Here is a 15,935-nt window from a genome sequence, read left to right on the forward strand (position 1 = left end):
ACTGGATATTATTTTCCTAATTGTTAATTTATTTAACAATTTATCTGCTATGACAAATATCAAATAATTCACACTTTCATTTTCACAAATAAACTACGAAAGAAAAATAACACTTGAAACTAAGAAAATACTAGCACACACAATAATTAACATAGTTATTTTTGGACAATCGTCGTCGGAAAAACCCAACTTGGAAAAATCGGTGCAACAACTGAGGGTTTTATTATTATGTAGCTGTGAGAGAAATTTTGAGTACAATCTGGATGCCAAAATCTAGTAATCCCACAGAGAAAAGTACTAGCAAAAGTATAGTGAGGAATTTTCCTCACCCTATAGACAAATCTGGGCTTTAACTGCAGCTCCAAGTAAGCCATCCAAACTGGTCTGCGCAGGCCTGTGTCACCTTTGCACAGTCTCTATCCGCGCACAATCTGAATCAGTTGATCCTGTAGCTGTCTTGTTTGCCAATGGCTGAGAAACTGTCTCTCTGGCCTTGTAGAACCCTTTCCCGACCTCTCGAACTGAAACTCGGCTTCTCTCGAACAAAATTGAACTGCTTTTAGAGGCTTCTGCGCAACCCTTGCGTCAACCTCATCGTGGTTCTTCTGCCTCTCTACAATGTGCTCTCTGGATGTAGAAAATCTTTCCTTCGGACTCACTGTTCTTGCCCCTCTCAGTCTTCGCGTCCTTCTTTGGCTTTCTGGCAACTGCTGCTGCTCTCTAGAAATGGAATTGCCAAAGAAATCGAACCCCACAAGTGTTCTCCATCTACCCATCGACTTCTTCTTATAATCCTCTGTTGGAGCACCAATGGCCAAGATTAGAACTTAATCAAGGGCCCAAATTAATTCCTTGTCGATCCATGTGAGTTTCTAGAGAATTCTCACCTTATCTCAATTAATACTGATTAATTAACCATATTCCCTAAGTTTAGACTTAGGAAATATTTAAAAATTGGCTAATAATCTAATTGAGCCATCTCTAGGTGGAATTTCCAGAAACGATTTCTGGGTTTTGGAGATCTCATGTGTTTTAGCCTCTCCACAAAGTTTCGAGACTAGAGAACCTCCAATGCTACAAAAACTAACACGTGAGTGGAAAAGGAGCTCATTTTAGTAGCTAGTTGCCGAAGACATTGCTTGGAGGAAGAGTGAGTGGGTCATAGAGTCATTAGAGGTCGATTTGTTAGCAAATTAATTTTCCTAGGTAGTGCGAATTTGTGGAGAAGCTAGTGCGAGTTGCAGATCCAGTGCGAGTTCCCAAGAAGAGTGTCAGTTGCACAAGGGGGCCGATTCCATTTGCAGAGGGAGACTCTTGTGTTTCCTGATCGATTTGGTAAAGAGAATATTATTTGCTAGAGCTTTTCCAGTGAGAGGCAAGTAGTTGTTGTATTTCTCAAATTGTTGAAGATTTATTAATAATATAAACCTTTATCTGCTGAATTGGTTTTCCCCACATTGGGTTTTTTTCAGGGACAATTTGTCCAAAAACACTCGTCAATTATTTTCTAATATCCCCAATTTTGTGAGCATGGGAATCACTGAGGAATTTTGCCCAATTTTAGTAATATTAATTAAAAAGGGGCAAATATTATTGGAGAAAGGTGGCTAGTATTATTTTATTGGAGAATAGCGGCAAACTATTATTTTATTAAATGACAACAAAAGTAACTTAGTGGAAAATTGCCCCCACTAATAAAATAATATTAAAAGAGGAGTTGAGGCATGAGGAGAAATTATAAAAGGAGGATGGACTCATTTTGTGGACTATCTTTTGGCTATTACACTTCGTATTTCATCTTCTCTTGGCGCTGTTTAGCACAAGGGCCAGATTGTTGTTTAGCACCAGGAATTCCAAGCGGACTTCTACCCTCATTTCAGAGAACTTCGAGTGACTCCCTATTGAGGAAATTTGGGAGCTCAATTCAGAGTTTCCAATGGACATCATTATAGGGGTTTATTCAATAGTGCGTTTTTCTTGGGCGCAAAGGTATTTTGTGGAGCACATTGTGGGAGCAAGCGTGGGTTAGAGGCTCCGAGATTTTGCAGGGAATTTTCTTATTGTTAGACCAGAGTTTGGACAAAGATTTGCCGAGTTAAATTGGAGGCTGTTACCTAGGTCGATTTTTATATCTTTCGGCAAGGGCGCATAAACTATTGACCAAATGCTGCGCAGGGGCTTAGAGAAGTGGAATCGAGAGAGATAAGGGTTGGAGATAGGAGGTATTTCTCAGTAGAGAATTTAGCCAGAGCTGGGAGAAATTTCCCGTGGTAGATTTGGGCATAATTCAGTAGTATCAAAATTGTGGGGCGTTTTCTGGCTAGATTGGGCAATTCACACTTGTTGGGGGTCACTAGAGGTCGGTGGATTCAGCCCAATCCCTTTCTGGGTTTCTGTGGGTTGATTAAGAGGAATCTCTGGCCAATTTTACAAATTTTTTTGGGCGATATTCGGTTATGAAATCCCCATTCTTTTAGAAGGGCATATTACTTATTAACTGACAAATTTGCATCACTTTGTGGGTTCTGTTTTAGCTTAGATTTGGGCCAAACCCTTTCTAGCTTTTTGTGGATTTGGTGAGAGGAGTCTGAGGTTAGTTTAGTAGAATTTTCTGGGCAGTATTTCTAGCAGAAATCAGTGTTCTAGTCAGCATCCAGCAACAAAAATTATTGGAGAAGGGCGCAGTTCACTCCGGGACCATTTCCACCACTTGGGTCTATGAGATTTTTCTAGGTTATTTTGGGTTCCTTGTGAGGAGGCTCCAGTTAATTTCCTGGAATTTTCTAAGCAATTTAGAGGGCCGAAACACCAATTCTATTCTAGTCAGCAATAGCAGAATTTATTGGGCCAACAGAGAGACTTGGGGAGAGCAGTTTCCAGCTCTTGGGCAGCTCCATTTTCACCTAGGACTTGACTAGCTTGCTGTAGTAGGCCCAAGTTCCTCTTCTTCATTTATATGCACCTTGTTTTCTCAGTTAATAAAATGAATCAACTCTTGCTACAATTTCTAGTGAAATTTGTCATTATGCTGGTGTGTTAGTTTTATGCTTACATGTTTATGCTTTATTTGTTGTTATCACTTAATCTTTCCCGTTAGGAATATTACATATTTTGTGTGTCTGCATCTTTTCTCAGTTCCTGTATTTATTTGTGAAGATTGCAATAGTGAATTAATCGTTGTTTGCCATATTAAAATTCTGAAGACAAATAATCTCTTGTAGATAGAAGATTAAATTTCCAGCTACTGCAATTAAGGAAATTTCACAGAAAGACTCTCCTAGGGGTATCCACTTTTGGTGGGCAACAAGCCATATATGCTTTTATCTTTCTTTTTGCTGTGTCAACCTCTGAGGGAAAATTTTTCAGTCCCTAACTCAGAGATGTGGATATAGGGTGCCAATACTAATGATAGACAACAATCAACCCAAAGAATGGAAATTAATATCAGGGATAGATGGAAAATGATAGGTATGAATTACCTTTGGCACACTATATCAATCAGTGCCTCCTATTTGTGCCTCTCCTAAACAATGGAAAGGAAAGCCCTTAGGGGAGGTCACAGTGGGCTAGGATCAAAGGATAACCTCCTAGGTGAAGTTTGGGAACAAGAGTACAATCAACAGCAGTTAATCATCCAGCTTGACCTGTGATCCATATTAGAATTCCCTTAACATTAAACGAAAGCACATTATTACAAAAATAGTTAGTGTACCTTCTGATAGATGACCCACCTTCCTTTAAGAAGTGTGCTAGATGGGAGAGAACATTGACAAGAGCAAAAGTAGAGAGCTCCGAAGTAAAGCTATCCATGGATCATCATAGAGCTGCTAACTGGCTGGCAGATCAAAGGGGAGAAAAATATTCTCGTAGGGGTTACCCACCATCAATGGATTTTCTTCTAAATGTACATAATATACTGTTTTAAAATGAACAAAATCTCTACTGATCCAATCAAGAGAAGACAAAGGGAAATAGAGGTCCAAGTACACAGCCATGTGGGACTAGAATCCATTTTACAAAATTGATATGTGAATTTTCAGTTGACATCCTTGAAGAAATATAGGCCATGAAGAATCATAATTGTCAAAAAATATGTTGATGCCGATAAAGTCCTCAGTTTTGATATAGTTGGCATGAATGATATCAATGATTCTGAAGATTCTTAATGCTTTAAATATACGAAAAGGATCGGATAATAAGCCCATTTGAGGGTGTGATAACACAACCTTAGGTGTTCTTGTAGAAATATTATGTGCAGGAATTGTTGACCCTGGAGGTATCATTGGCTGCTGAAGAGAGAGTGACACCCTGATATGTGGCCAAATATTTGATGTTGAAGACTCTATGTCTGAAGAGAAGTTGCAGAGGTATAATGAAGATGAATTTACCATGTTATCAACTTCAAGGAAATAATCTTCATCGGTAGCATTGCTTTCAGAATCAGGATATACAAAATCCACATCATCGTCTAGATCATATTCAGGATTATCATTGCCCCCATAATCGTGAAGAGGATTATCACTGTGATTGCCCACATCACTGTTTCTTTTGTCTTTATGATTGTCTATTGAAGGAATATGGTATAATTCATCTTGCGACTTAGCCAATGCAGCAACACAAAGCATCAATGAAAATGGAAGATTTGGAAGCCACAACTTTGTAGATGATGTATACATCCATGCTTATGTAAAGTTAAATAATCTTCATAAGCATGATACATTTCTCCTCTCATAGAGAAAAGGTTTACCGAATATGATGCTCATTCCTTGATAGTCTGCCATGTCACACTGGATTGCATCAATATATCTGGACCAATGGCAAACATAAAAGTGCATGTTGTTGTTATAATGGTCTCGTGCCCTGTCAGCCATTTCACAAAGTAAGGATCTGAATGGGGCCTTGTCCGAAGCTCGAGTTGCTTGATAAGACATGTATTTACCAAATTTCGATGGTGCCATTGACAAAGGTGTATTGCAACTAGGTCCTTGGGATATTGTGTCACATCATTGTATGAAAGAATGGCCATAAGTCACTTCAGAAAATCCTCGTTGCAGTAAGTCACTTCAACTTATACTTTAGAAGCATAGAATATTTGTAGATTTTAGTGAGTTATAAGTTTTTTTCCAAGGAAAACTCACGGAAAACCCTCTAAATACTTCCCCATGATTGATGGATGGTAAATGGGGTAAACTGTTGGCCCTGATTGTGAAGCCTAACCCTGAGGGGATCAGCAGAGTCAAAACTGTGACCTCTCCAGCTTTGGGGGAGAGATCTCACATACAGGTCATGATTGCTTGAGCAAACCTTCATGGCTTGGTGAGTTATAAGTTATAACCCCAAAGGGAGAAGATTAAACTTGACACGTATTCACCTCATGTTTGCTATATTGTGTTTCTCACATTTAAGATTTGTTATCCTCTCATGATTTACATGCTAGATAATTCTCTTCTATGATTTCTCAATTCCAAAGTGAAGCAAACAAGAAAAGAGGAAACGGTTGAACAAAATAGGGCAGGACGAGATATTTAGGAGGCATTAAAGGCAGATAGAGTTGCAGACAAAAACAGATGAAAACTAAATAGGGCAGGACGCAATATTTAGGAGGCATTTAAGGCAGATAGAGTTGCAGACAAAAACAGATGAAAACTAAAACCACCCAGCTGGCAAAATGTTTTGGAGTATGTTAATTGTTAGATGTTTTTAAATCCTGTTTACATGTAGGATTCACTCAGTATTAATTCAAATCACAACTGTATTATGTGCTTTTCAATTTCAAGGTTTCAAGTGCTTAATTCATGGATTTTCATTTCTCTAGCAGAAGCTATATAGAGGGAATGTTTTGCGTTCACTGACAGCGCCTCTAAATAATATATCATGGAGCTTGAAGAGAAAACTTTCCACAGGTTGCATCTTGGATGTAAGGCCCACAAGCCATGTCATGGAAACAGGAGCTGTTTCTGGCCAAAAGGAATTCTCAGTAATGGATATTGGTACCGTTTTTATTTACATTATTCTGAATGGTCCTTTCTTAAACCTCATAGAAGAAAGTCATGTTTTGAAAATTGTAATGTTATTAATACAAATTGTTGATATTATGAGATACAGGTTATTTGACCCATCTCTCGTTTGTGCAGATACTGAGGATGGCAGTCAGCGCATTCCCGAAGAAGAAGCAGTGTGCAGGATTTGCCTGGTTGTTCTTGGTGAAGGAGGCAAGGCTTTTAAAATGGAATGTAATTGCAAAGGTGAACTTGCACTTGCACATGAAGAATGTTTGATTAAATGGTTTAACATCAAGGGAAATAGAACATGTGATGTCTGTAAAAGTGAAGTTCAGAACCTACCTGTGACATTGTTGAGAGTACCAAGTGCTCCTGCCAACACTAGACATCCACCAACAGTACGTCGGCACCTGGAGGTGCACCATTATAGGTGCTTTGTGAAGTTTTTCCTTCTCTCTGAAGTTTAGTTTTGTCCTAAATTTACGAAATAAGTAGCTTTATAAGAGTTATTAAAACCAGTGAAAAGTCATCCCTATATAGTATAAACAATATGATTTGAGTGACATCTATTTTGTTGCTTAAGATGGTTATCGTTTATTTTAGATATTTCAGTTTTGCTATGGGGCATCTCAGATAAAAATAAAAGAATGCTGATAAGAACGTTTATCAATGATGAATTTTACTTTAGAGTAGAAATTTAAGAAATACCAAGTGAAATTCATGTACAGTTAGATATCAAGTGTGAGATCTCCATGCTAAAATATAAAAATTTGGAACTAAAATATTTGCTGCATACTGTTCTTGCATTAATTTTGTCATCAACCAGTAATATTATGCAGCAAATTTAGTTTTCTCACACTTACGAATGAGATGAAAATCATTTGTGTGGTGAAGTGACCCAGATTTCGAAATGATTATGTACTTGAATGAGCAGGATACTTATGAGGATTTCATTCAAAGAAATCATACGTAGATTCTAAACTCACTGAACAACCAGTAAGGTATGCAATGAACCTAATGCAAGGCTTATAGTAATAAGGTTAAATATGCCATGAGTATACTGAGTTAGGAGCCTATAACTACTGATGAAATGCCATTCCTATGAAGGAACTTGGTAGTGTCAAAACTGGAGCTTCTGTTGTAATGTCCCCATTTTCAATTTCATTTATAGTACAACCAGGATGGAATTCCAGGGCACGTGATGGCAACGTCACGGGAGCAGTAATACGTCATCAAGGGTCTCGGAGGGGGTTTGAGGAGTTTTATGGGGTCCAATGACGTTCACTTGGCATATTCCATCATCAGGATCAGTTCCGCACAATGTGGTTTTGGTTCTGTTGTATTTCATAATTCCTATAAAACAGGGTTATTATTTAGCATAAATTAATTAATTACGCTTAAGGTGGCCTTCTGGGAGGAGTATTTGATGGAATACCTTAGTATAATAGCTCGTTAGAACCAAACAAGAAGATCTACAGGATGGGATGCTGAGAAGTGACTTCTAGTGGCCAAAGAAAGTATGGTAGGCGATTTGCCATTTTCCCAGATTAAAAGTGACTTTAATTAGTCACTTAATAAAATAAAAGAAAATGGAAAAGATTAATTAAGGGGAAAAGGCCAAAAGTGACTAAAGTAAAATAGAAATAAATTAAAAGTCACTTAAGGTGAAGTCAGGGAGAAACTTCTAAAATAATAAAATAAAATACTTCTGGAAGATTGGAGATCTATCTATCGGGTCTTTAAAAGGAGGAGGAGGAGATCATTTGGGACATCTGGGATTTGAGTATTTGTCTTTGGTGTGGTTGGGAGAACCTAGTTCTCTGCTTTAGTAGCCCCATGATGGAAACCCTTGGGTGATTTGGTGAGAGTGGGCGAAAATCCATCTCATCCCTTGGTGAATTCATCCAGAATTCAGAGCGCTTATTGGTTGTAGTTCAGTTTGGGAGGCCAGATCTAGTATTGTAGAAGCTGGATCTTGAGGCCAGATCCAATTTGGAGGATTCCATCTCAGCGATCCTCCTGTTGTTTGTAAAATCAGTTTTATATTAATATAAGTAAAGCTGAGATTTCCTGCATGTGTTTATTGCCTATTGAGAAATTGCAAATTATATTTCCAGTTTGTTGTTGATTTTTATGGTTCAATTTGTGAAATTTGTTATTTTAATTAATGGTATAAAATTTAAATTTCTGAAGCAATGTTCTGCTAAATTTGTATTCGGGATATTACTGTGGTATCAGAGCTATGCATCCTGCGAACTTGATGGTTTATTGCAGATCAAATTCGGAAAAAGGGTCATGGAATTAAATCGAGGGTTTCAGGAGAAACTAGTTTGGTGATCTTCCATAATCACTCTAGCTAGAATCTTGTCAATTTCGGTTGTTCTCTATAGCCACCCTAGTTGACTCATCATGGTGAAATTCTCCAAAGTTTATTGTTTTGTAGGTGATCTTTGATGAAGCCCAAATCCATTGTGATAACTGTTCTATATTGCAAAAGAATTTTTTTATAAAGGAGGGGCAAATATTATTTTGGCCGAATTATTTATTCAAGGGCTTGGCCAAGTTATTTTTGTTTACTCAACTAAATTTTAATAAAAGGGGTAAAAATTATTCAAAGGCCCAATTATTTCTTTTAAAAAGCCAAGAGCAAAATTTTAATAAACTGGGGGCCAAATATTCTTGTTTATTGAAGTGCCGGTGAGCATAGATTCAAAGAGGCCGAACATCAAATATTGAGCTATTAATCTAGATGGGACTGAGAGCAGCATTTCTCAGAAGAAGAGAGCTTCTCTAATATAGAGGCAAAGTCATTCCATAAAAAAGGGGCTGAGTTTGTCTTTGAATGGAAGGTCGAATAGCATTAGTCATTTCAGGTGGATCGAGTTCCTTGTTTGAAGGCCGAATTGTACACTTTGGAGATTGATTCCTGTAGGTGGCATTTTTCAATTAGAGGCATATTTTTGGAGCTGATTTCATCTCCTGGTGACCACATTGTTAATCGAATACAGAAGGTCAAATTTCTTGAAGTTAGCCTCCATTAATATGGTTAAGTTGTTGAAGAAACAAGTGCTAAATCTACCCATTATTGGAGGACGTATCAAACCCCTGAATAAGGTACAAGACACATATTGGAGGATCAAGGGCATCTGTGTTTAGAGCAGAATGTCTAGTCATTCTGGGAGGTTGATTTTCCTTCAGGAGTTTGGGGTTAATTTGAGGTCGAGTTCTGGTCACTAAAGGGCTGAGTTTGTCTCTGTGTGTGGGCTGCGGTGCTCTGCTATACATTGCTAGCTGAGTATGCTTCACAAAGGACAGAGTTAAAGTCTTTGCTTGTCTGAGTTGGTTGTGTTACCAACGCTGGAGGTCAATATCAGACTTAGAGAAAATGTGGCAATCATTCTTGCTGGATGCAGAGATTAAGATGCTCATTCCTCTGTGTGTTTGTCAGCCTGAAGGTAGCACACATTTAAGTCTATGTGTGGGCCGAGTTCGTCTATATTTGCTGGTCGAGTCATTCAATAAAGTCTGAGTTTATATGATGATAAGGGACGAGAATTACCTGTTGTTGAAGGACAAATTTACAAGCTGATATATGCCAGATATCTCATGCTTTTCCTGTAGCTGGTTCGAATGATGGTATTTTATGTGCTGAAGCTGACTATGGGTCATAGCCTCCTTGGACAACGTTTATACCAGGTTTTATTGTTCACTGAAGTCTGTACTATTGTTTGTTAATACAATTCTATGTCTGTGATTCTCTGGAAAACTACTGTGTCATTCCTAAAGCAATATGTCAGTGAAGATTGTGGTTATTTGTGGCTGATTTAACATCTCAGTGGTGATTACTCTTGTTGTCTTAATCCTGAACATGATGATGTTGTTTTAGATAATATCTTGAGTATTGTTGGGCATTGCAGACTCATTTGAACCAGAACTCAGAAAATCACACCTACAACAGTATTACATCAAACTGTTTGACGAAAGGCTTCACTGGGAAACTATATATAAATTCTGAACATATAGTGGACTGATTTATCCTTGGGTTTTTGACTGAATGCACTTCATTGCTGGGCTGAATTTGGGCTTGTAGGACTGAGATGTATGCTTGGAGATGTTGAAGTTTCTAAGTCTACTTAGTTAGAAACCCTCCATGCACTTTATCTGATTTATTCCTACCTACTTGTTACTTTACTTAACAAGTTATTTACAATGTAAATATTGAAAATAAACACTAGTGCATGCTCAACATATTACAGATCAACAACTAAAGGAAATAGAAACAATCACACCATATGACACCATTGTTTTTGGACCAATGTCCCTGGAAAAACCCAATGTGGGAAAACCGGTGCAGCTATCTGAGGGTTTTCTTATTAAGCAATATCAGAGTACAATTTGGGTGCCGAAATTGGCCTACCGAACAGAGAATTTCCTTGGCAGTAATACCTCTCAGTTTCTGACAAATCTCCTAGCTGAAACTCCGGATAATTCTTCTGGCAGCTACTCAGCACCAATCTGCCCCAAAAACCCCAGCGTCAGCCTCTCTCTGGACTGCGTCAGCCCCTCTCTGCCCAGCGCTGGCTCTGCGTCACCCTTGGTGGGTCTGTGTCAGACTTAGGAGGCCCTGCGTTAGCCCTCTGGCCCTCTGCATCAGCAACGCTGGCCTCTCTGAGGCTCTACGCAGCCCCCGACTGCCTCTGCGTGAGCCCTGGCTGGCTCTGCGTCACTCTCTCTGGCTACTGCGCTGCTCTCCCGACACTATCTCTACCTCTCTGTGTCTCTGTACTCAATGCCCCTCAGCTGCAACTCCTGATCACTAATTCTATCTCTCTTAGCAAACCCCGCTCTAGAGAATAGAATGACTGATCACTCTGGTGTGTTCTCCAAGTGACCCTCAAGCCTCCTCTTATACCTTTCCTGTTGACATATCAACGGCTGAGATTAAGTCCCTAATCAACGACTAAGATTAGATCTGGCTTGATCCATGCCTTTTGGACCATTCTAACACAGTTTCATATTAATACACATTAATATTTTATTTTCCCTAAGTTTAGACTTAGGGACTCGATTAAAAATATTAATTATTTTAATATCTCCTGAACTGGTTAGAATCTGCCCAAACCCTTTCTGGGTATTGGAGATCTCATGTGCTCCAACCTCTTCACCAAATTTCGTGGCTAGAGCACATCCGATGCTACCCCAAATCAATAGAAGAGTGTCGATGGTGATTTAGGTTTAAAGGTTAGGTTTAGTGCAAGAAGTTTGACTATTCATCATTGGGAAATTGAGTTACCTTCTTATAGCAAGTTCAGAGACTGTATTCTTCAATGGGATTGTCAATTGCCACCTAGGAAAGAGGTCATATATATATATATATATATATATATATATATATATATATATATTCTTCTCCAACTACACTAACAAAGAATGGCATGCTGAAGGTTACGTTGCTGGGAGAAAATACCAAGTTCTTTAATTTTGTCATTTCACTGTGTATGCAATGGACCTGTCTTATCAGATGATGAAAGTTTGCATGGGAGACTATGGGTATATTTATGTGTGACCTTCCCTATATTCACACCAGGTTCTCTACATCTCTGCTCTTGTAATTATTTTGAATATCTCGACTGTCTATGTAGTGAAAGTGCACACTAGTGATGTGTTAGAATGATATAGTAAATGTAGTTATAATGATTTCTGGGTTATGCACAGTTAATAGGGAGACTGTATATATATGGTGGTCAACATTCATTTGCGTCATTCCTAGTGATAAACAAAATAAAAACACTCCTACAACACTCCTTACCCCACATTTTGACAAGTGACCAATGACTAAATCATCTAAGTCCACAAACCTAAGAAGAAAAAAGGGAGAATCTTCCAGTGGGAATATTACGGGAGTCTTGATGCATCTTTATGACATTGATGTTGTTAGTTTTTGATGTTTGGGTAGCGTCAGACAAGTGTTCTAGTCTCGACTTTGGTTAGAGAGGCTTAGAAACACTAGAACTCCAAAACCTAGAAAAGAATTTCAGGAGAAAACACCTAGAGATGCCTCAATTAAGTTAATTAATCAATAATTAATTTTTTCCTAAGTCTAACTTAGGAAAAATGATTAATTAATAGGAATTAATTGAGAAAGGTGAGATTTCTCTAGAAACTCACATGGATCGACTTAGAGATGATCTTAACCGTTGATGAGGATTTAATCATGGCCATTGGTGAGCCAATGAGAGATTATAAGAGGAGGTCAATGGGGTTGGAGCAAAACAAACAGGAAGAGCGAGTTTCCTTGGCAGATCAATTTTCCAGAGAGCAACATTCAATCAGAAGAATTCCAACTAGAATGAAGTGTGAAAATTTGGATGCCCAAATTCCTATTGCAACAACTGATTATGTTTCTTCTATTTGTTAATTACTGAACCAAATTATTTACTGTTTTCTATAGTAAACACTGAAATGAATACACTGTAGCCTTCACCATTTAAATAAAATGCGGAAACAAGAAACTGAACAAGAAAGAAATACACAACACATCTACACAGTTATTTTTGGACAAATGTCCCCGGAAAAACCCAATGTTGGAAAACCGGTGCAGCAGTTCTGAGGGTTTTATTATTATGCAGTAGTAATTTCTGAGTACAATCTCTGGATGACTTCCTGGCAATCCAGTTATAGAGAATATCACTGACAGAGAGATAAGTGAGGTTACCTCACACTATCAATGGAAATCCTGGCTCATCCAGCCACTGAATGAACTGCCCTTGGCTGCCTTTGCACAGTCACTGCGTCAGCCCAACATCACACTCTCTGGGGACAACTTCACTCCTCCCTGTTGATCGATTTGTTGCCCAGGAAATTCGATTTGCACCGCTTGGTCTCACACCTCTGCTTCTGGCTTCTACAATCGATTCCTTAGCAAAATTTCGGACTTCCTCAAGGCTTTGTGCTGCCTCTGCATCAGCCTACGTTGCCTCTGTGTTGCCCTGCGTTAGCCTCTCTAGCTTTGCGTTGCCTCTATTGGATCTCTCTCTCTCTTCTTTGTTGAGTATTCTCCAACCGGGAAAGATTTCCCTTCGAATACTATCCCTGCTCCTCATTGCAAAAGATCACTATCAAAAATCTATCTGACAACTGCTTTGCTTCAGAAAATTGAACTTCTGATCTCCCCTCTGTGTGTGTTCTCCAAGTGCCCCTCAAGCCTCTTCTTATATCTTTCTGTTGGACAACCAACGACCCATATTAACTTCTAATCAATGGCTTAGATCATTTTGGCTTGATCCTCGTCTTCTTCTAGAAGTTTCACCCACAGTTAGATTAATACCCATTAATTATTTTAATTTCTTAAGTTTAGACTTAGGGTCCCATTAAAAATAATTAATTATTTTAATAAAACTATCTTTGGGTGGAATTTCCCAAAACGATTTCTGGGTATTGGAGAATGCATGTGTCTAAGCCTCCCTGCAAATTTTGAGACTTAGAGCACATCCGATGCTACTAGAAATCAACAGGAAGAAGGAGCAAGAGGGAGATCAATAGCAAATTTCCGGAGGAGGATTCCAGATCCGGAAGAGTCAGTTGAGAGAGGGACGATTTTTCCTCCGGAAGCTGCGCAAGGCTTGTGCCGACAGGCTTTAGAGGAGAGTTCAATTCAGCCAAAGAGGATTTGATTCAGTTGCCAAGGGGTGGGATAAATTCCAAGAGGCCAAGCGAGTCACTTCAGGGGCAAAGACATGAAGAACTATAGGATTCAGTGTGTTCCGTACGCAGTGCAAATTAGCCTGCATAGAGGCTCAAGTATGGGCATTTTGTGTAGTCCATTTTGGCCAGATTTCGAAGTAGAATCCGTTGTGGTGCTGAGGTATTGGCCTCAAATATTTTTCTAGTACTTCTCTCAGATTGGATTGCTAGATTAAGCATCCAAATTGTACTCCAAATTTCTATTGTTTCATAATAATAAAACCCTCATCTGCTACACCAATTTTCTTACATTGGGTTTTTCTGGGGACAATTGTCCAAAAATAATGGTTTCATATTTTTGTGTGTGTTCTATATTTCTCAGTTTCCAACATTTTATTTTTTGCAACGTTTTTATTGTGAAGAAATTGCGGTGTGATCAATTCGTTATTTTGCCGTAACAAAATTGTTAATTTTAGATAACAATGGTATGTTCTATGCTTTAGCACAATTTACTTCAATGTTCTTTATCAACCCAATGACAATTTCCAATTATATTCGGTAGCAATCACATTAACTTAAACACATTGATAGTAAATGTAGATAGAACATAAAAACATGTGCAAAAGACAATCCAAGGCAAGAGGACACAAGATGTGGCGGATGCCAGGGAAAACCCCCAATGTGGGAAACCCTTTGATCAATCTTCTTATTATTGTTCAATAGTTCAGCAGAGAGAGTATAAATATCAAATTAACTTTCCCAAAACAGTGTTGTCAAAATCAACAGTCAACTGCAGCCCTAACCAGAAAGTCAACATTGGTCAAAGAAGCCCCAAAATGTCCTCCAAGTAGCTCGGTCAACAACAAAGTAATTATTAGAATATATCTCTATTTAGTAATGCTCAGTCTTTTAGATGTTTCTATTCTTTTAGCAGTTTCTTAGATGAAACTGTTTTGTTCGATATTCTACATAGAAACCTGATGTTTCTATTCTTGTAAATATCTTTGTATTATCATTGAGCTGTTTGCTCCATGTGAATTAATTCATTGAACATTCCTTTATGGTATCGGAGCAAGGTTAAGAGATTCTTCTTGAACAGTAATTCTCTTTGCATCGTAATCTCTTGAGTCCTTTCTAAGGTCGAGCCCTCTGTAAGCCAGGCAGCCTTCACTGAGTCTTAGCCTCGGCTTTGCTCGCTGTGATAAAAGCTTACAGTCGTCCATCTCGATACAGAAATGGATTCTTCTCTTGCATGATCATTTTATTAAAGAAATAACTTTGTGGCGGTGACTGTTTTCGTGGAAGCGGGATTTTTTTTTGGCTGGTCAGTTCTGCTTGGAATCACGGATCCGGCTATCTTCTTCTTCACCTGGCGGCTACTCGACCACACCGTGGAATTTCTCAGCATTCGTGATCCAGGTGTTCTACTTTCAAAACTCATTTGTTTGTTTGAAAATCGGAGTTGTGTTTTGAAAATCGATCTGCGAGCATCTGTCAATTTTTTTTGCTGTTAAACGCTGTCAAACTTGTGGCTTATGTATCCGTGGCAATACATTTTGCATCCCGTGACATTCATTTGAAACCCGTGGCTCTATATATATATCACGCAACCTGTGTATTCATTATATATCACGCATCCTGTGTATTTTGCAAGCGTCCGTGGATTTATAAGTCAAACCACGTGGATCTGAAACCCGTGGATTTATAAAGTACCCGTGGCTCTATATATATATCACGCATCCTGTGTCTTTTGCAAGCGCCTGTGGATTTATAAGTCAAACCACGTGGATCTGAAACCCGTGGTTCATTGTCACCGTTATATTTTGCAATCGCTGTTATATTTTGCAATCGTCATTCATTATAACCTGTGGATTTATAAAGTCAAGCCCGTGATATATTCTCTGTTATAAAGTCAAGCCCGTGATATATTCTCTGTCATAAAGTCAAGCCCGTGATTATAAAACTCATACGCGTGATATATTCTTTGTCATTCGCGTGTTATAAAATTCGTGGTTATATTCACCACGAGTTTTATATGGTTCACGTGGTCCATTTTTCAAACATATGACCGATACCTGAGACGTATATATCAGTGGTGTTTGCTGGCAGTGGGTTACCATTCAGCAGAAGCGTGAACCTGAGACAGCACATGTGGGTCCATTTGTTCAAAATTTGTATTTGCTGTATTTGTGGTTCTGGTTGCCGGCAGTGTGTTACCAATCAGCGGAATGTTTTTGTGATCCTGACCGT

The 15,935-nt window shown here is 38.6% G+C and overlaps 1 protein-coding gene across 3 annotated transcripts in view; it reads left to right on the top strand.

Moving 5' to 3' along the window:
- Positions 1-15,935, top strand: part of LOC149239530 (uncharacterized) — a 285,621-nt gene that overhangs the window by 101,165 nt on the left and 168,521 nt on the right. For 2 of the 3 annotated variants that reach the window (XM_089373448.1, XM_089373450.1), the window contains 2 exons: positions 5,819-5,990; positions 6,135-6,432. In XM_089373448.1, the coding sequence (XP_089229574.1) occupies positions 5,819-5,990; positions 6,135-6,432 (470 nt within the window). Of the gene's footprint in view, positions 1-5,815; positions 5,991-6,134; positions 6,433-15,935 lie in introns of all 3 variants that reach the window. The other variant, XM_089373449.1, reaches the window with a different exon arrangement.

This window comes from Pinus tabuliformis, chromosome 8, assembly GCF_031772625.1.
Source record: "Pinus tabuliformis cultivar Carrire ecotype Pingquan chromosome 8, CPIR1, whole genome shotgun sequence".
Lineage (NCBI taxonomy): Eukaryota > Viridiplantae > Streptophyta > Pinopsida > Pinales > Pinaceae > Pinus > Pinus tabuliformis.